This window comes from Sprattus sprattus, assembly GCF_963457725.1.
Source record: "Sprattus sprattus genome assembly, chromosome: 3".
In the NCBI taxonomy this organism is placed as follows: domain Eukaryota; kingdom Metazoa; phylum Chordata; class Actinopteri; order Clupeiformes; family Clupeidae; genus Sprattus; species Sprattus sprattus.
The window spans coordinates 35,232,981-35,253,236 of NC_137922.1; the positions used below are offsets into that span (position 1 = coordinate 35,232,981).

At 42.2% G+C, this 20,256-nt stretch overlaps 1 protein-coding gene across 1 annotated transcript in view; it reads left to right on the forward strand.

Moving 5' to 3' along the window:
* Window positions 1–591: 591 nt before the first annotated feature.
* The window catches only part of rnf213b (ring finger protein 213b), a gene marked incomplete at its 5' end in the record, with an annotated part of 33,234 nt that continues 13,569 nt past the window's right edge, over window positions 592–20,256 (forward strand). The window contains 36 exons of the mRNA XM_080835806.1: window positions 592–620; window positions 1,211–1,417; window positions 1,538–1,751; window positions 1,850–1,905; window positions 1,995–2,157; window positions 2,271–2,423; window positions 2,777–2,875; window positions 3,005–3,133; window positions 3,261–3,430; window positions 3,836–3,996; window positions 4,112–4,261; window positions 4,487–5,109; window positions 5,310–5,469; window positions 5,623–5,840; window positions 5,943–6,086; window positions 6,200–6,352; window positions 6,508–7,798; window positions 8,175–8,359; window positions 8,523–8,681; window positions 8,795–12,709; window positions 13,116–13,252; window positions 13,377–13,475; window positions 13,641–13,759; window positions 14,088–14,207; window positions 15,417–15,466; window positions 15,560–15,710; window positions 15,851–15,989; window positions 16,096–16,284; window positions 16,393–16,526; window positions 16,789–16,964; window positions 17,107–17,310; window positions 17,411–17,598; window positions 18,755–18,875; window positions 18,979–19,079; window positions 19,459–19,641; window positions 19,951–20,096. Of these exons, the coding sequence (XP_080691932.1) occupies window positions 592–620; window positions 1,211–1,417; window positions 1,538–1,751; window positions 1,850–1,905; window positions 1,995–2,157; window positions 2,271–2,423; window positions 2,777–2,875; window positions 3,005–3,133; window positions 3,261–3,430; window positions 3,836–3,996; window positions 4,112–4,261; window positions 4,487–5,109; window positions 5,310–5,469; window positions 5,623–5,840; window positions 5,943–6,086; window positions 6,200–6,352; window positions 6,508–7,798; window positions 8,175–8,359; window positions 8,523–8,681; window positions 8,795–12,709; window positions 13,116–13,252; window positions 13,377–13,475; window positions 13,641–13,759; window positions 14,088–14,207; window positions 15,417–15,466; window positions 15,560–15,710; window positions 15,851–15,989; window positions 16,096–16,284; window positions 16,393–16,526; window positions 16,789–16,964; window positions 17,107–17,310; window positions 17,411–17,598; window positions 18,755–18,875; window positions 18,979–19,079; window positions 19,459–19,641; window positions 19,951–20,096 (10,636 nt within the window). The remainder of the gene's footprint in view (window positions 621–1,210; window positions 1,418–1,537; window positions 1,752–1,849; window positions 1,906–1,994; window positions 2,158–2,270; window positions 2,424–2,776; window positions 2,876–3,004; window positions 3,134–3,260; window positions 3,431–3,835; window positions 3,997–4,111; window positions 4,262–4,486; window positions 5,110–5,309; window positions 5,470–5,622; window positions 5,841–5,942; window positions 6,087–6,199; window positions 6,353–6,507; window positions 7,799–8,174; window positions 8,360–8,522; window positions 8,682–8,794; window positions 12,710–13,115; window positions 13,253–13,376; window positions 13,476–13,640; window positions 13,760–14,087; window positions 14,208–15,416; window positions 15,467–15,559; window positions 15,711–15,850; window positions 15,990–16,095; window positions 16,285–16,392; window positions 16,527–16,788; window positions 16,965–17,106; window positions 17,311–17,410; window positions 17,599–18,754; window positions 18,876–18,978; window positions 19,080–19,458; window positions 19,642–19,950; window positions 20,097–20,256) is intronic.

Genomic DNA, 20,256 nt, shown 5'->3' on the forward strand with positions numbered 1-20,256 from the left:
GTTCGGGACTGGATCACTAGTTGGATTAAGTCTTTAGAGAAGACCATTTCCAAAACCTGGGAAGCTTCTGCAGGAGTGTTGTTGGACCGAATCTTTCAGAAATGGAAGCCATCCAATCAAGAAACCATCCGAGAATTTACAGAGCACCTGAACCATTATCAAAAGGGTTTTATGACTGCATGCCAAAGGATCGTTTATCCTGGTGACTTCCACCCGCCTCAGATCAAGGTAAAGGAGTGAAATAATACTTTAAGTCAAGGTATATCTACACGATCTTTGTATAACTCTGAAACTGTAGGTGCTGTGACTCTTTTTTGGGGTACTTTGACACATATATATAGATATATTTCTCTTTCTTTTCCTTTTCTAACAAAGGTGTCAGAGCTGATTGCATCACGTTTGGTCCAGCTCCTATTTGGAGATACTGAGGGAAAATCTCTGAACAAACCATTGCAACACAACCTCTTGTTGCAAGGCTTTTATGTGTTCCAGGTCTGCAATGCATGTAGCATTGACCTTGACATAAAGAACCTGGCTAGGCTCTGTGAATTGGTATCCTCACAGGCATTAGAAGGCAAATATGTGGATGACATGAAGGCAGCCTTTGAAACTCCAGCATAGTAAGTCCTGAGGCTAGGTGTGGTATTCAGTTTCCTTCTTTAAGCTGCAATTGGTTGAATTTCTTCGTAAGAAAATGTGATAGAATGTGAGCAAGTGGATATTCCTAGAAACCATGATATCTTTAAAAATGTATCTATGGCAAGCAAAGGAGCAGTGAACACATTTTAAGTGTCAGTTAAGCCATATACTGTGGTTTGTGCTTGTCATCTGTGGAAATTATCGTGGGACAAGATAAACGTCATACGTCCTGCTCTCATTTCTCTCAAAGGTGCAGTCCGCGATACTAATCCAATACACCTTTTATCAAGTTCAGCAAATTGCCCCTCACGGTTCTCTAGTTGTCCGTTCTGTGTTTGCACTAAAAATGGTGCCTGGACAGAGTCCTGGCCAAACACAATTTCAGCCAATAAACACATTGCTTCAGGAGCATGGAAGGGAGCTTAATTTGAATTTTAAATATAAGTAACAATATTTCACCAGAATTGCAGACTGTGCCTTTAATACTTGTTACATGTGTAAGCTGTGCTACACCACACTGCAGTAAATCATTTTACCTCCTTTAACGTCAAGTCTTTTGCCTCTTCTCCAGTTTGGTCTATGGTCTGATGAATTACTGTGCAAGGAAGATGGTGTCAGAGGTTGTGCTGCTGGTCCCATTGCTGCTCACCCTCAGGCAGCCAGGAGCAGACTCACACAGGCTTGGGCCCGCTGTGGAACACAGCAGCTGGGCTGGGTTGGAATATGTAGAGTATAGTTCTTTTAGAGATCGACTCAGAAGCCTCCCTGAGAAAAGAAGGTAACATCTCCATAAAATAAACTGTGATATATTTTCCCTTTGTTTGTTTTTTGGAAATTAGGCTTTGTGGTTTGGTGTCTAGTTGCTTTAGAATGATGTCTCTCTTTTTTTGTTGTTGAGGATAATGATGGAGTTGTTCGGCAGTCACAAGTCATTGGTCCAGGAGAGGCCTCACATTTTAATCAGCTGGCTGTCTATGGTGGCCTTTGAGGACATTCCTGAGTTTGTCACACTGACTAAAATCACCCCAGAGTATGTTATTCAGAGCCTGCATTACAGACTGAGGCAGTTTGAACAAAGGGTGGACAATAATACAAAGCCCAAAGACCTTGAGGTAACCGTATAAGTGCAATTTTCTACTTAGTATTTCATCAATTCATAGTGTTACCTGTGTATTTTACCTTTTGGTTTGTTTTGTATTTACACATTCAGGTGACTGAGAGCATCCTATCTCTTGTGCTAAAGAGACTTGAGGAGGACAAAGAGAGGTAATTTTCTAAAATAAATTCCCCAAAACTGAAAGACTATTTTGCATTATGTGTGCAATGTGCATAATTTCTATTTGTAATATTTTCAGGATGGATGGTTCTGAGGTGGTTGAGTCTGTTTTGGAGTGTTGCATCCGTGTACACAAAAGTGTTTGTCAAATGGCACGGCTCGTCCCCTCTTACAAAACGGCAGTGTTATCTTTCCGACTTTTATTGAAGGTTGCTGAAATTATGGACATGCTGATTGTGAAGGTGAAGAACATCACAAATCACTGCCACCATTCAACTCTAATCTCTAATTTTCAACTGTAATTTCCATTACATCTTGGATAATCCTGCAGTACTAATGCTAACCTCTGTTACAGGCTAGTGAGGACGAGGAAAGCACACACAAACAGGCCAAGCTCATTGAGAAACTTGAACACATTCAGCAAGAATTTGGCGATTGGAGGAGCAAACTTCTCTACTCCCCATTGCTGAAAGATACCAAGCAACTTTCTTATCCTAAAGAAATTGAGGTACCTGTCCATTCCAAATCTATATATTTGGTTTCAGAAAAAAAGTCCTAGAAATATACTGTTGGATATGATATGAAAAACAACCACTCCTTTGCTATTCCTCAACCACTGTAATTTACTGTTAACATTGTTCAAATTAATTTATAAGCCAAAGAGGAATTCATTTTTATATCATCTTAATGTTTACTCACAGACCTTCACATTCTAAGCATAATCTGATGATGGTCCTTTCTACAAACTCTCTTTATGTATGACCAATGTGTATGTGCGAGGGATCGAGGTCAAGTAGCCATATTTGGCATTAAGACTGATTGCTGTCCTCTCTCACATGATTTATGCTCCTGTCCTGCTAGCTGTGGGATGCCTTGTTTTGGGTGGAGTGCTCAGTGAAAGGTGTCACAGATCGATGGAGGAGTCGACTGGAGAAGGACCTGAGGAGAAGGATCTCCCAGGTAGGACCCCACCTCAATAGCTCAACTCTTAAGCAATTACAAATATTTTGACATGTGCCAGTTTTGACATCAAGGATATATTGTGTATGTGCTCTGTCTAGATATGAAATGGTTTGTTTTTCTATACAGATTCAGGAAAATGACAGAGTTGCTATTTGCTGTCTGGAGACAACTGTCACAGCTATGGAGAAAAAGCATGCAACCATCCAGACCTGCTTCAAAGACTCGTGTTCAGCAGCGATCAAGAGCATTTGCAATGTAAGTGCCAGCATTCACGAGCCCTTGGATTTGTTCTTCTGCCTGTCAGTTAGTTGACCTCTGTGTCTGTTTATTGTCTTATCTATCCTTTATTGATATCTAGATGTTTTTTTACCACATTTTACAGAGTGGGAAAGAGGGAGCCCTTGTGAAGCATCTCCTTTGTTGTTCGCCTGCACCCCCCTCCTGGATCCTGTCTGCCATCATATTGGAGTCTTCGGCTCGTTTCACCGAAAATCCAATTGGCCAGCTGTTGGGCCCTCAGTCTGCCATTTGCCAGATTCTGTCGAAAGGTCAGTTGTCACTGAGATCAGACTTACATGCACAAGTGTCGTCCAGGCTTGTGTGTTTATACTTCAGGCGAACAGTCGCCGAGTTCGTCATAATGGGAGAGGCGCTTTTTAAAAGAAATTTCTCCATGTAGCCGACACTTCAAAACGACAGTTTAAAGTGTCGTCCATGACGTAATTTTTGTCGGCGACCTTTTCAAAAGTGTTGTCTACCGAAGTATAAATTAGGCTTAAGTGTATGACAGAATGACTTCAAAAGCTTTCAGTGTTTCACCTGTAACTATTTTGTCATCCATTATATGGCTAAGCTTGTATTCAAAAATGTTAAAACTGCATGCATCACTCTCCCGAAAAAAATTCACCACCTTTTTGACAATATTGATTGTTGAATATTATATATTACAGCAGGCAGCGAGACATGGTCATTGGATGGTGAGGCTAGGGCAGTAATACATGGATGCCGGACTGCCTTTGGTGACCTGCTTAAAGACTTGTATCAGGGTGATGTTTGCGTTGGCCATCTGAAAACCACCTTGAAACATCGAGACAACTTTAAAAGACTTTATTTTCAGTGTAAGCATGGTTATTCCTGAAATGCATTACATTTAAAAAGTATGTAATTCTATTAATTTACAAGATAAGATTTTTTTCCCCCCATAATTATCATTACCAATAAATCTCTTTCTAGCAAGAAGAATTTCAAAGGATGAAGTTATCTCTGTTGATCCAGAGAAACTGTTACTTCTTAGAGAGAAAGACCTCAAGGCTTTTGATGATCAGAAAAAGCACATGGATACTCTCATCAAGATGATGGGGAAGATCTCAGAGGTCATTGCTGGTGAGTTAGTTTATAGCGAATAGCATATTTACAAGATATTTCTGACAGTACATCTGGATTGATGTAGAGTCTACTGGGTTGGAAATCTTCAACTGGTGTTTAGTACAACTGCCTTAATTTCCAAAAGGGTCACACAGGGGCTGTCTTAACTCTCTCATTTTATCTATAAATTACAGTTCAACAATGCTACTGTATCTTGCCAACATGTTATTGATTTCCCAACAGCACCAGAGATGTCTATCCTTGAGCAGCACCACAGGGCTGACCTGGACTGTATTGGACTGAATGAACTGGTGTCGCTTCAACCATTCGATTCTGATGATAAGCGTGACCAGGTGCCATCCAGGTTGATTTTATGGTACAGAACAGAACCTGAGGTTTTACAGATGGCCAGGGAAATGTGTGAAGTGAAAGACAGCAGCCTCATCTTGAGCTACTGGGAAGATGAGGCAACATCAGTGGCATCATGGGTTTTGAGCGAAAGGCCAGTGGCTGTCACCCTGTCTCACGTCTGTAGCGAAGTCTGGGATCCTTGTTTGCAGAGTTTCCATCAGCTTGGACGGAGGATTGCAAACTCATCTGTGACTTTTGAGGAGCTGGATTGGACTCTGGAGAGGGCAGGAGACCAGGGCTACGGCTTCCAAATCCAGAAGGAGCTATTGCTCCTAGAGCGCATCCTGGTGGATCACAAAGACCTGACGGCAGGATGGGCTAACCAGAGACTTCAGCAGATACAGCAGTATCGACAACTCCATGATGCATCAGAATCTGCCTATGTTATTTTGAAGATGAGAGATAGTTTAGAGTTGAAAGGAGACTTTCAGAAAATCCATTGTCTCACACAACTGGTAAGAGAATTGTTGCATAATGTTTTGACTATGACTAACAAACCAGTATACATTCTTCTTGACAGCATTTTGGCTATCCTAAAGACACATTTGTTGTTGTTTTTATTAGTACATAATGAGAACATTTTTTTCTCCATCATAATTTAGCCAATTAGGTATACTACAGAGAGAAGTAACTAATTGAGCCATGTTTTATGTAGAGAGAAGCGTCATTCCAAAAGAGGACACTGTCAGCCCTGAGTGATGAGCTCATCAATGCTAAGCAGTTATTGTCCAAAGTCACTTCCCAGCATACTGTCAGCCTGAACGCATTTCTGGAAAGCCATGGTTTGGTTACATGGGTCAAAGAAAATCTCAAGGGTGAATAATCTTTGAATGATTGAATTGATCAGTGCTGCCTCATTGAAAATGGTTGTATAAAGTGTTCAATACAAATACAATTATAGGCAGTATTTTACATATAATCATTATAATATATATTATGGATTACACTTTGTCTATTACATTTGACAGACCTGAGGGATCTTAAAGTCTTTGTGGACTTGGCTTCAATTTCTGCTGGAGAGAATGACACAGAAATCGACAAAGTGGCCAACTTCCATGATGCTGTGATGGGCTATAGTCCACTCCTCTACACCATACAGAAATCATCAGGATTTGTGGAATTCATGGCTTGTGCCCAACAACTTTGGGATACCCTGCAAAGAGATGAGAAGCTTCCAGAGAAACTAGTAATTATTTAAGAAAGAAAGACAATATAGCTACTCAAGACTAGTCTGTAGTCGATTACTAAAGTATTTCTGTGAAATATTCTTTGTTCAATTTGTCCACAGCAAAATTCCAACCGTTGGCTTGACTGGTTGAAAGGGTTGAAAGAGACTCATGGATCGGTGGAACAGTCCTCTCTTTCTCTTGCTTCAGATATCAATAACCATGGGGTGTACCAGGTGCAAAGGTTTCAGGACCAAAATGACAAGGTAAATGCTGTGAAAACTGTAGCAATGCTACATGCTATAGCAACTGTTTATACATCTGAATTGTGTGCTGATACTTTACTGATCACTCTGTTACATGATCTGTGTTGTTCTAGGAATGCCTGCATAATATGCTTTTAATTAGAGTGAGGAAGGATACTGAGAGCAAGACATACAGACTGGATGAATTGCTGGAACTACAGAACAAGCTCATGCTAATGTCATCAAAGGGAGACCATGGAAAGGAGCAAGTCAATAGGTTCACTCAGGTCAGATGGCCCAAAGACCAATCGCACCTCACTAAATTATTCATAACACTATGTGTACACTTGCAAATGTGTATGTTTAGGATGCTTCTTGATCCCTTTGTCAAGCAGATTCTCTCAATAAGCATGTGAATTGACTCTCCTGGCTCTATCAACAGGTATTTGAAGAAGTTCAGACACTGGCTGGTATCCTTATACAGCTCCAGTCTGCAGGCAACATCCTTTTCCGGGACTGGGAAGCCGTAGTCCATTGCAGCCAAAAGAAGCTGCCCTGCATTCGAGTCGGATTCAATCTGCTACAAAAGCATGTGGTCTATGAAGGAGAGGTCACAGAAAGCCTGCAAGAGCTTAGCCGCTCCATGGAGGCTTGCTACAAGGATTGGTGTGGCTTTTTATCTGAGATACGGTCACAGTTTCCCACGCTGAACCACTTTTCCTCCGAACAGTTGGTCTACTTGAGCAAATCAATCCACAACATCTGTACCAAGCGTGTCTCTGTGCCACAGCAGGTCTGGAATCTACTGGCCCCCATTAAATCAGGCTGTACAGTGAGTGATGTGAGGAAGGCTTTCAGTATGGTAACAGTTGTGGAAAGCGCCACTTCAGAGCTTTTAGATACTGAGGAAACCAGTGAGGAGGGTAGTGTGGATGGCAGTGTTGATATGTCTGGAGATGAAGTGGAATATAGCAATGATGAATCTGAGCAAGAGGAATGGACAGAAGACTTTGACTCTCAACCATCGTTTCAAGCTCATGATGACACAATGGACATGGACACTGTTGAGAGGTTGGAGGATATTTGGCAAAGTTTCAAAGAGGGCATGCCAATATACCTAACAGAACAAATAGACCTCAGAACCCTGGCAAAATTCCTGACTCTCCTCTCTGAGGTGAATGAACATCAAGTCAAGCGGAAACTACCTCCTGGTTTTCAGGAAGGCAGGCCTAACCTTGTTCTTTGCCCAGCAACCGAGGTGCTTAGAACTGCCCTGTCTGTTTACATGGAAAGCCCAGACCAGACCCTTCCTTCCATTGATGAAGTTCTCATGTGTCAGGGAGACACCACAGAAGAGCAAGTTGAAATATTTCTGCGGCGATGCCTCACAAGGTGTGCTGTTAGGGATTGTCAGAAGATCTACACTCTGATAAATCCAGACCTCCTGCCTTATGATGTGAGTGTGGCATTGGGCGAGCACTTTGAGGCCCTTGACAAAACTGCAGGTCCTCACTATCGTCTGGTGATGATCTGCCCCGTGACACACCAGGGTAGATATGTTCCATCTTTTTTCAGCAGCTACAAAGTACAGGTTGGATTAAGTTCCACAACTGATAAAGCAAGAAGGTACATCTATCGGCACTTCAGTGTTCTCTCGCAGTCACACAATCTCCAAGATGTCTACCCAGCTAACCTATCTGTCTGGATCATATCATCAGAACGTCCTGCTGTTGGTGAGAATACTTTAAGCGTTTCCCTGGAATTTAATGTATGAAGCAAAAATATTTTAGAAAATACATCAACACATTCACAATTATTTTGTTGGAGTCAAGAGTTACTTTTGGTTCTGAAAGTTAGTGTAAGCAATGCTTGATTGAAAAACAAATGCTGACTTGCTTAACACTCTCACAGCTTTATTAGAAATAGTAATCATACATACAAACATAATGGCATCCCTAGTTATTATATATTTCAACGGCACATAGGCTCCTGAATCCTGTTGTGACTAAGCCTGTTAGCTAGTATCGCTTTTAGCATGTTTAATTCCTTTGTAGGCTTGAAGTGGGTATGCTAATTGTTACGATTAGTAACATTAATGTTATCAAACAGGAAAGTCCCTCTACGTCACCCGTTTGTTTGGGAGATTCCAGAGTGAATTTCCTACTGCTCAGTACATACGGATCAGTCTTATAGAGCCACAAGTTAATGTGAATGCATTCCTGAAGACATTAACTGAAAAACTCAATCACCTGAGAGAGCAAGACCCTGTTCTTTTGCACATTGACACTGCTGCTGTAAGTAGTTCATTGGAATTCATTCATTGTATTTTGTGCTACTTAATATGATATGATTATTTATTCCTTTTAGTAAAGAAATAACTCCTCATCACTGTTGACATAAAGTTGGGGTACCATACTTAACAATGATTATGATTTGAAATTATTTCTAAAACTGTAGGTACAGCTTGGCCTGGAGGAGTTCTTGTTCCAGTTCCTGATTCTGGGATGTTTGAATGACAGCAGAGGAACTCTTTGGAGAAGAAATGCTTTTCATCTCATGTCAGTTGAGGTTCTGCAACAACACTCTGCTTTCCATGATCAAACACCAAAAAAAGAGGTACCACTTTGGTATAAACAACATCATGAGTTCTTTAATTTATGAAATACACTAAATAGACATTACTTTTTATCAAAGCACTTAAAAAAACTGCTGATTTCTATTCTCTACAGACAGGCTTTCTTTGCACATTGCCCACTATCCACTGCAGACCACCCAAAGAGGTCAAAGAATTGGAATTGAAAATCAACAACAGACAGATGCTGAGAAATTTGGACCCTTTAATGGATAACCAGGAGTTTGAAAGCGAAGGAATTCAAAGGCCATACCAGTTTCTGAGGAGATTCAACCGAAACGCAAACTTGGATCGTTTTAAATATGAGAAAGAGTCTGTAGAAGGAAATCATGTTGACTGCCTCCACCACCTGCTGGCCAACTGTGGTTTGAAAGACCCATCCTGGGCTGAGCTGAAGCATTTCACTTGGTTTCTCAATTTGCAGCTGAGAGACTGCGAGAGCTCTATATTTTGCGATGCAGACTTTCTTGCAGACCATTTGCCTGGATTTAAGACCTTTATTGTGAAGTTCATGATCCGAATGTCCCAGGATTTTGCATCGCCATCCATGGACATCTCTGACCAGAGTCCTGCTCTGCTCAGCACTGGTGAAGATCACCTTCTGTCTAGTCTGACCATACGCAAACGATGGGAGACTGAGCCTCACCCTTACATTTTCTTCAATGCTGATCATATGTCTATGACTTTCCTGGGATTTCATGTGAAGCAAAACCCCAGGAACAACCTCCTCAATGCAATCGACCCAGTGACCAAAAGCGTATTGGTGGGAGATGTGATGTCTCCAGAGCTGTTTGTAGGTTTAGAGCAACAGCGGATCTCTCTGCGAGAGGATTTTGATCACTTGCCTCGAGAGGACAAAATCCAGCGAATTTCCTATGTTGTGGGTGCGAAAATGGGTTGGGTTAAAGGCAGATTCGATCCAGACCCGTCCTATGAGCTCACTGCTGATAATGTGAAGAAGATGTTGGCCATCCACATGAGATTCCGCTGTGGAATTCCTGTGATCATCATGGGGGAGACTGGCTGTGGCAAGACGAGACTAGTTCGCTTCCTGTGTGATCTCCAGAGAGAAGGCAGAGATGTCAAAAATATGAAACTTGTCAAAGTTCACGGAGGTACCACAGCAGAGACCATCTACAGAAAGGTGCGAGAGGCTGAAATATTGGCAGAAGAAAATCAAACAAATCACGAGATAGACACTGTTTTGTTTTTTGACGAGGCCAACACAACGGAGGCCATCTTTGCCATCAAAGAAGTGCTCTGTGACAAGACAGTGCAAGGAGTCCCTTTGAGAGCCAACTCTGGCTTGAAAATCATAGCTGCATGCAATCCCTACAGAAGACATTCCCCAGATATGGTGACACGTTTGGAGCGTGCTGGCTTAGGGTACAGAGTAAAGGCAGGGGAAACTGAGGACCGACTTGGCCAAGTCCCTCTGCGGCAGCTGGTTTACAGGGTTCACCCCTTACCACCAAGCTTAATACCCCTAGTGTGGGACTTTGGGCAGCTGAGCAACTCGGCTGAGCTTTCTTACATCAGACAAATAGTTCTGAAGCAATCCCAAGACAACAGTTTGCCACTGAGGTGTCAGGAAGTTATTTCTCGTGTGTTGGCAATCTCTCAAAGATACATGCGCAGTCGAGAAAATGAGTGCAGTTTTGTCAGTTTGAGGGATGTAGAGAGGTCAATGAGAGTGCTGGTCTGGTTTTACGATCACAGGGATCAGCTTTTTTATCACTCTGACGAAAGGAACGCTGTCCTGATGACTCTGAAATGCCTTGCACTTGCAGTGGGAGTTTGTTATTACCCATCGCTAGAGTCAAAAGAGGAGTATCTGACCACTGTCAGCCAATACTTTCCAGAACCACTTAACACCCAAAGTGCCCTTGAGCAAGAAATCCTCTCATGTCAGGACTTGTTCCTCAATGAGATTAAGCCAAGAGAAACAATAGCCAAAAACATGGCTCTGAAAGAAAATGTCTTCCTCATGGTGGTCTGCATCGAATTAAGAATTCCACTTTTCCTGGTTGGCAAACCAGGAAGTTCAAAATCTCTTGCCAAAACTGTTGTTGCTGATGCCATGCAGGGTCAGAATTCAGGCGGTGAGTTCTTTAAGCAACTCAAAGAGGTTCACATGGTCTCCTTCCAGTGCAGTCCCCACTCAAGCCCTGAGGGGATCATTGGAACATTCCGGAATTGTGCCCGTTTCCAGAAGGAAAAGGACATGGGTGAGTATGTATCAGTGGTGGTGCTGGATGAGATTGGTCTGGCAGAAGACTCTCCACAGATGCCCCTCAAGACTCTTCATCCTCTTTTGGAGGACGGCTGCATTGACAGCGATGAATCAGACCCACACATGAAGGTGGGATTTGTTGGGATCTCAAACTGGGCCCTGGATCCAGCAAAAATGAACAGGGGGATTTTTGTGTCTCGTTGGGATCCAAGTGAGAATGAGCTAGTGGAGACAGCACAAGGAATTTGCTCATCCTCGAAACCCATTTTGCTGAAAATCAAGCACCTCTTCCCACAATTAGCGGAGGCATTTTTGCACATTTGCTCCAATAACCAGTTCTTTGGACTCAGAGACTACTACAGCCTAGTGAAGATGATTTTTGCTATGGTGAAAAAATCGGAGAAGGAACCCAGTGACAGGGAATTGGCAGAGGCCATCTTGCGCAACTTCAGTGGACAGTGTGAGGATTTTGATCCCCTCTCTTGCTTTAAGGATATCTTCCTAAACTTCAAAGACATTCCTTGCCCTACAACATTAGCCATGGTTGAACAGAATCTTGATTGCCACAACAACCAAAGTCGATATCTTCTTCTGCTCACAACCAACAATGCTGCCCTTCACATCCTCGAGCAGCACATCTTTTCCAAGGGCAGGTATCCAGCTCCTGAAATTATCTTTGGATCAGGATTCCCCAAAGACCAGGAGTACTCTCAGATCTGTCGCAATGTCAATCGAGTGAAGACGTGCATGGAGACTGGCCGCACAGTCATTCTTCTTAACCTCCAGAATCTCTACGAGAGTCTGTATGATGCGTTAAACCAGTACTATGTGTATCTGAGTGGACAGCAGTATGTGGACCTGGGACTTGGGTCACACAGGGTGAAATGTCGAGTCCACAAGGCTTTCAGACTTGTGGTGGTGGAAGACCAGGAGAAAGTTTACAAACAGTTCCCAGTGCCTCTCATTAACAGGCTGGAAAAGCACAGGGTGAACAGGAGTACGGACCTCACACCTTGGCACCTCCGACTCTTGGAAAAGCTCAAGGGATGGGTCAGGGAATTTTGCCAGAACTCAGAAGGGCCAGAAGTGGAGTTCAAGCCATCAGAGGTCTTCGTGGGTTTCCATAGTGATGCTTGTGCCAGTGCTCTCCTGCAGGCATTGGAGAAGAGAGACAAGGTGAGGTGTGAGATGGCTCAAAATGGTGAAGAGGTCAAAGATAGTGTACCAAAGGAGCCAGTCATTGAGAACCAGGCAGCAGCTGGCACACAGAGAGATGGAAGTGAACCTATTGAAGCTGTTGGCAATGATGAATGTGAGGCCCGTGGCAGCATTGAGCAGTCAGATGAAGAGATGCAGACTCTTCCAGATCAAGATGAAATTCCCCCAAGAGGCTTTGAAGGCCAAGAACAAGAAGAAACTCATTCAGGAATGGCTGTAGATGAAAAACATGTTTCTGAAGTAGAAGAATTGCCTGGTTCTTCTCTAAAGAGAGAAAAGGATGAAACTAAGCAAATGGACGTAGATACATATGCGATTGAGGAGGAACGTTCTGTAATAACAGATGACAAAATGGAGGAAGAAGTCTTTGACATTGCTAAGACTTTCCTGTTGAACTCTGCTACACCTGACTCTGTGCTGAGACTAAAATATTCATACTTGGGGAATCAGGAGAAAGAGGAACTTCAGCAAATGTACTTCCACCAACAGCACCATCGCTCCTTGAGATCTTTCATTAACAACCATCTGAACCAGTCTGAAGGCCCCTCCAGATTTGTAGAGGTAGGTTTTACATGTGACTAATTAAAGTTCCACGTTCCACGTTCCATGTCACAATTAATTTTGCCAGTATTTTAGGACAGTAGAATTGCGCCTTGAGGCGCATACTATGATTTGCACTTGTAAACAGCAAACTGTAAAAGTGAAACACTAATCGCAGCTGTAATTCACAACTTGCAAAACCGCATTTTGAAGTTTGCAATAGTAACTTCCGATCTGCAAAACTGCAATTGACAATTGTAATTTCAATCTTGCAAAACACTACCAGGATTTGGGTTTGTAAGATCTGAGCGCTCTGGAGTTTAATTTTATTAATAAGCAATTTTCTCTTGCAGTTCTGTGTAACAAAAATGTAAGATATAATGAATCTCTCTGACAGTGAAAAAACAACAAGCATGTTTGTCTTTAGATAACTACGTTCTCCAGTTTGCTCACCAAAGCTGATGTGCGCACAATAGCCCAGGCTCTGGGCTTAACCACCGAAAGACTACTTCTACTCTCCCTTCATCAGTTTGACACAGAAACCTCTTTCTGCAGCAAAATTCGGTATAAGGGTCTTACTAGTTTCACCATAATATGAAAATATCTACTGAAAATGTCTATCCACAATACACTGAGTAGAGATGTTTAATCATGGTTCACTTAACCAACAACTTTATCGTGGTTTCAGACTCTTTCTACATCATGCTGGTCGGCCCCTCCATATCTTACTGGTTCAGATGGACACGGAAGAATCCAAGCACAGTGAGGAACTTATAGCATCAGCAAAGTAAGACTTATTTATCTGACTGAGGTATTGATTGATTATGTAGTGCTTGTATCACTCTGAAATGTGAGTGCTTTTGGCACATTTCTTTTCCTCCACATCAAATGAACCAATGCCATGTCACACACTAAAACTCTAAAACTCAAGACTGATTCATTTTTCTTACAGGTACTGCACCATGAATGAAATGATCTCCGTAGGGTCAGATGAGTCCTGTTGTTTTGTGATCTTCATCACTAAACTCTCTAGAATGACAGGTGGTCCTCAATACATCGGCTTTCAAGGTGGTAAGTAAAAGTTTTTAACAATACTCCTGGGTGGGAGTTGGTTAATTACGGCGGGAGTGAGAAGTGTAGGGGGGGTTCATTTATTGACTCTCATGATTCCTCTCCCCTCATCTGTCTCATGTCCTCTCCCCTCATCTATCTCACGTCCTCTACTCTCCTATTGTCTCTCAAATCCACTCTGATGTCTTCTGTTGTATCCTTGTCTAAATTATTATTATTGGAGTGCAGGAACACTCATGCAGCACACTCCCAGGTTCAATTTACTCTGTCCCTTCGCTACACAATCTAATACAAAGATGTGTTTTCCTTGTGTTGTCATGTGCTTTAGGTGTGTGGCAATCCATGCACATCGATGATCTCAGAGATACCGAAGACATGAGTTTAGACCTTTCTGCTTTCTGTGGAGCCTCAATGAGCGAGCTGATGTCTCAACCACTTCCCAACCCAGGTAGGCCTACAGTGCCTTTGGTAAAGCACCACAGCAAACCCATTTGCCATGTAGACATGTATGTATAGAACTCACTTTATGTTTTACACAATCACATTTAACTCTAGGGGTGGGAATTAGAGGTCGACCGATATATCGGTCGGCCGATGTATCGGGCCGATATTTGTCATTTTTTAATCTATCGGCATTGGCCGATTTTTTTTTTTTTCTTGAAGTAACAACACATGAAAACATAAAATGTGACGGATTCAAGTTTTACAAATAATTCTCCCTTCCCCCTTCCCCCCTCCCCCCTCCCACGGCCCATACAGCAACCCTAAAATAAAGACAAATCATAGTCTGTACACATACATATATGTATATACATTGAAGAAAAGAATAACAAAAATAATAAATAATACATTAAAAAAGGGGGGGGGGGGGTTCTCTGGATTCCTAGATTATGGATGTTTGTAAGTAATAGGCTGTGTGTGTGTGTACGGGGGCATGGACTTCAGACTTAAGATACAAGTAGGGGAGTAAAATCTACTTATTATTAGTGTGACGCTTTAGCATGCAAATTAATGGGAAAACTGTTAGATATCGGCCCTAAAAATCGGCCAAAAAAAATCGGCAGCCCATATCGGCTATCGGTTAACCCTGACCTCTAAGTATCGGCATCGGCATCGGTTATAGAAAAACCCATATCGGTCAACCTCTAGTGGGAATCTCTTGGCACCTCACTATTTGATTCAATTCCGATTCAGAGGTCAACGATTCGATTCTAAACGTATTATCGTTTCTAAACCGTTTATCGATTATCAATTCTAAACCGATAAAACGATTATCGATGCATCTCGATTTTTAAAACATTTGAGTTTGTACTCCCTATTACCTTCCCTTTTTTTATAAGAGAAAAAGCTTTTCCTTGTCACAATTATGACTTTCTATGAACAATGCAATAATCGATGCAGCTTGCATTTCAACAGAAAATGTATGTTTTTTAAATTAAAAAAATCGATTATTATGAACTTTTCTGAATCAAGACAGAATCGTTCTAGAGAGAATCTACTTAAGACTTTCATGAAACCATGTTGCTTATATAGCTCGAATAAAGTAACTTCATGCAGGGCATGTTACAAGACTTACATATGAGAAACGTAATGCATGATCATCTGAGTCCCAACTAGGCTTTGATGCACTGATGAGAAATGCTTCTTATAAATACAGATGCCATGAACACAGAAGACAGTTCTATTACTTCGATGGGGATCAAAAATGTGAGTCATTTTTATTGTTATAGTTAAGTCAGTATAAAAATATATTTACTATTGACATTGGGACCTTACCTCGTACTTTGTGTGGCTGTGCAGGGAGAATTTGCACATCTGGATAGTTTGTCCCTTGTGAGATCCTGTATTCAGAAGGCAGTATCACTGCTGAAAGACCCCCAAAACCCCAGGAGTATGGAACGTGTTGGCATAGTTATAGGCCTTCTGGGAGAATCCCATGGGAAATGCAGTGGTAAGCCAACCACGGACAGTTTAAACCCAGCAACTTTTGAAAATGACATTCATTCTTTTTATTACTAGAAAGTGTGAACCAAGTCCTTTTGAATTGAAATATTAAAGAATGCATATTTTGTTGTCATCCTGACATGGTAGCAGCACGTTTTCAGAAGGTGTTAATGAGGAGACTCATAGACACCTTGGCACAAAGGGAAGAGCTCATGCACAATCCTAAAGACTGGGTGAACATGGAGGCAAACAAGCGGCAAGCTTTGCAGGAGAGTGGCACTCTTAGGTAAAACAAACAGGCATGACAAAAAAAGTTCCAAATGAAATATTGACGAATTTGAATTTGAAGTCAATCAAACTGACATTCTTTGCTTCGTCCTATGCTGTAACAGACATACACTTTGGCGATGTCTGCAGTCAACACTTACCCCAGTTTTGGCACGTATCCTGGAGGTTCTTGACAGAAACGCTAACCTGGACCTAGCGTACTGTGCCGGCCTCAGTGAGGGCTTGATTGATTTTTGGTTGGACATCCTCGATGACAAGCAAATGCTGGAGCTAACCTTTTCACAGACATCGAGGTACTCATTACTGCTTTGGAGAGAGCCAATCAAAGACTAGAATTAAATAGTTGTGCTAAATCAATATGTAAAATAAAAGTAACTCATTCCTTATCGTTTTTTTTGCAGTGTATCAGAAGAGGAGATTACTGTGCAGAGTAATATGATGTTGGGTCGTCAAGAGCGACCATGTGAAGCTCCATTTAGCTGGCTCATCAGTTCATACTACCAGGAACTGTGGGAGGAATCTGAATTTGTTCCTGGTGAGATCCAGCTAAAAGAGCACCTGATATGAACTTACTTTTATTTATTTATTTCTCTTTGTCTCCAACTCATGTTAACATTTTTGTTGGCGGTGAAATTGTGTTGCCAGGATAAAGTAGGTTTCGTGTAGCCCATAAATATGTTGTCTCCACATTTTCGGGGTTCTGAGAGTACAAGAGACTTAGCTAGCCCAAATCCATCATAAGTATAAGTTAAACTTTTTAAACATGTCTTCCCTGCCCACTTTTTCATTCTGCTCAGGTGACCATCAGGACAGCAGTCAAAGGATTCAACAGTTTGTCACCTCAGCGTCCAGCAGCAAGCTGGGTGACTACCTGGGGAAGCTCTCAGAGCAAGATCGTCAGGAATTTGGCCTACGCTATTTGCGTGACTTTGTGCTGTTGTCTTTCAAAGTTCAGTCAGAGGAGGAACTTGTGGTGAGGGTCTTCCTGCGCAGATTTTATGAATTCTAAAGTCTTGGAGAATGTGTAAAATCTCTTTTTAACATGGAATCTCTATACCATTACAACACTGTTACATTACTCAAGAGCTTACTTGCAAAGTTCAACATCTTTTCAGGTCCTGACCAAAGCAGAGCTGGGCTGCGTCTTTGCTCTGCAGCAATCCATGTCTGTCACCTTTGAACTCTCTCCTGCATGGATTCTTGCCTCAAACAGACATTACGCGTCTCGGTTGGAGACTCTATTTCACATCCTGCAGCTGCAGCCCCAGCTAGCAGCTAAGATTATAAATAAGGACTCACAAAGGGAGGCCACTGAAATGGTGAGAGATCAACAACCTGACTGATAACATTACAGTAATCACATTACAGTAATCACTGAGTAGTAAGACATGGACAGAATAATGTTTCTTTGCTTCATAGAGAGAAGACATTTGGGCACTTGGAATGTGCGTGGAAGAGACAAAGCTTCAGGCAGTGACCTCTTTGCAAGAGTGCCAGGAGTTCCTGCAGAGAGTGCAGGTTTTGAAGCCTTGCGTGGAGAGAGCATTTGGGCAAAACTACAGCGCCATCTGCAGCCCTGGATGCCTCCAACACTTGAATGCCATTCGGTAACTCCATCAATTAAACAGGAAAAGCACAAATACATTAGATGAGCTAGTCAACAACAGGTTAAAAAGTATTTATGATAAAAATAGGAAGAAATGGTGTAGAAGTAGTGAAATAACAAAAAGTAACAAGGTAACAAATCAGAAGTAACTGAATCAGCTAAAGTGTACAGAACTGCTAGCGGAAGCGAAGAAACGAGGTTGGCAAGCACACTCAACCAGTGGAGTACAGGCTTTGTAGTTAAATCAACCACAACAATTCTGTTGGATTTTGGTCACTCAAAGTAGCTTTTTAGGAGTTGTCTGAGGATGCTGAAAAAAAGGCCCTCACAGACTACTTGGGGACATGTGAATTAACCTATAATACGTGAAAAAGCATATTCTAGTTCTAGTATTCTAGTTTCTTCTCTTACCCTGATCTGGGTTCGTTATACCAGGGTGCTCTCCCCCCAGCCCCTTTCCTTACCCTAACCTGGGTTCGTATCAAATTCCTACCCTTACCCTATCCCAGGTTTGCACTTCAGAAAGGGTGACTCCCCCAACCCTCCCATCCCTTACACTGCCTAGCCTGTGGCATGCCATATTAATATGAGATTGATGTCTATATAATTTCACAGCGCATCATTCTGAGAAATGCACTGAGAACACTTTTCGAGGTGTATCTCGTGGTGTATCTGTTGTTTTCTCTGATATTGACATGTGTCAATAAACTATCGTGAGTATGGAGGGGATGGGGGTGGACCTGGGACGGCAGACACCACTGTTGAGCCTTCTGGAGGTGTCATGGGCCAAATTCAACAAAACACTGATGAAGGGAAGTGCCTGGTTGACAACCCCACTGAAATGCTCACGTAGGCGTCTTTGGTGTTGTTATTGGATGGTTAAGTATTAGTGTGATAGGTGGAGTGGACCCTGTTGTGTTATAATACTTAAAATAGGTGGTGGGTATGAGTACTTGTATGTGACAGTGGGAGGTTTGGTCGCCGTGGGAAGGTCCCAACCAACAGCACAAGGAATTTAACATATTTTCCTGTGTATAACGACCAAACAGAGATTTACATCTATCCAATTATTTTACCCTTAACTTTTCAATGTCATTTTAGGATTTTCTAATTAATAAGAGGGCTTATTTGTATTGATCCGACTTTGTTTTTTGCAGGTCTGTGTGGTGTGGAATGCTTGTGGTTGCTGCCTTTATTGAGCAGGTGGTCCTAGAAGTAAAAAACAAGGATGTCAGAGTGGAGGCCCTGGCACTCAAACACTGCAGCCTAATGCATAAGGCACGTCATAAACTAAACACTTACAGAGACACAGGCAAACCACCTCAATACTCACTATTGCTCTGCTGTTGTGGTTTCGTCATGGGATTGTTTTTCTTTACAGTTGATGAAGGAGTCTCTTGATCTACAGAGCAAAGACGCCCTGCAGCAGCTCATCCGTATTCTGAACTCCTACCACGAGGAGTCCATCAGCAGAGACTTGCGGTAAGGTGCTGCTCATTAGCAACCAGTGGCTTTCATAACACTGTATTGTATGGCAGAGCATGTACCAAATGCAAGAAGAGATGGTCACATGGTCATATTTTAATGATCCCAAAACAGACTTTTGGGGACATTTTGTTCATCTGATAAGGATATCGATCAGGTCAGAATGCATGGAGGGTGTTTTTTGTGCAGTGTGTGTGTGTGTGTTCCTGAGATTTTGCTTCATTGTACTTGGTGCAGTGTTTATTAAAGATAACTAATTGCAATCTGCCTCAACTGTCAAGGAAAGCTAATCCATCTTCATCTACTGAATAAGGGGGCACTGTAACTGACTTTATCTGTTCTATCACTGTGTTTGTATTCTGTCCCCTGTTTGCAGGTTTGGGTTGCCGTGTCCAGTTTGCCTGTGCGCTCTCACAGAGCCATGTGCCCTGCCCTGTGAGCACGTCTTCTGCCTCTCGTGCCTCAAGAGAAGCATTCAGGGGGGTGGAGACAAGCGCTGCCCCAAATGCAGGGTGGAACTGCCATCGGACTTCAAGCCAACTGTGTCTCAGAGTATCAAGTGAGTGGAGAACAACAAGCAAATGGCTTCTTTTTTGTGATTTTGTTAGTATGAGTATCGGTTTAGTAGATACTTATTAGTTGATTATTTCATACAATTACATAGACATAGCAAACTAAATGAGGCTTCATGGTTCTGACAATACTTTAATGTGTCACATTGATTCACATAAGGATCTCATAAATGAAAAAAAACATTAACTTTAACTTTAATCTAAGATTGATCAGCTCCATGTGGATCTGTGTGACCTCATGCCATTGGCATGGCAACCCATGCAAATAGACACAGTTCTGCTGTTTCTGATCCCAGGAGATCACTGGAGCTGCATGGCCACATGAGGAGGTGCTGTGACTCCTTCTTCCTGGAGGTGGTGTCTCGTTTCTGCTTGTGTGAGGGGGGAAGGCCCACGGAGGAGGTGGTGGAGTTGCTCTTCTCACTCCTCATCTCTGCACAAGGTAAGCAAACGAAATCCAGAACTGCTCTTAGATCCCAAACGCATCATAAGAGTTCAAGTTCAAGTTTATTTATATAGCACATTTCATATGGTATACATAGACACAATGTGCTTATCAAGTGGTGTGAGATTATAGTGATCTTTACAGTAGTCTGATGGTG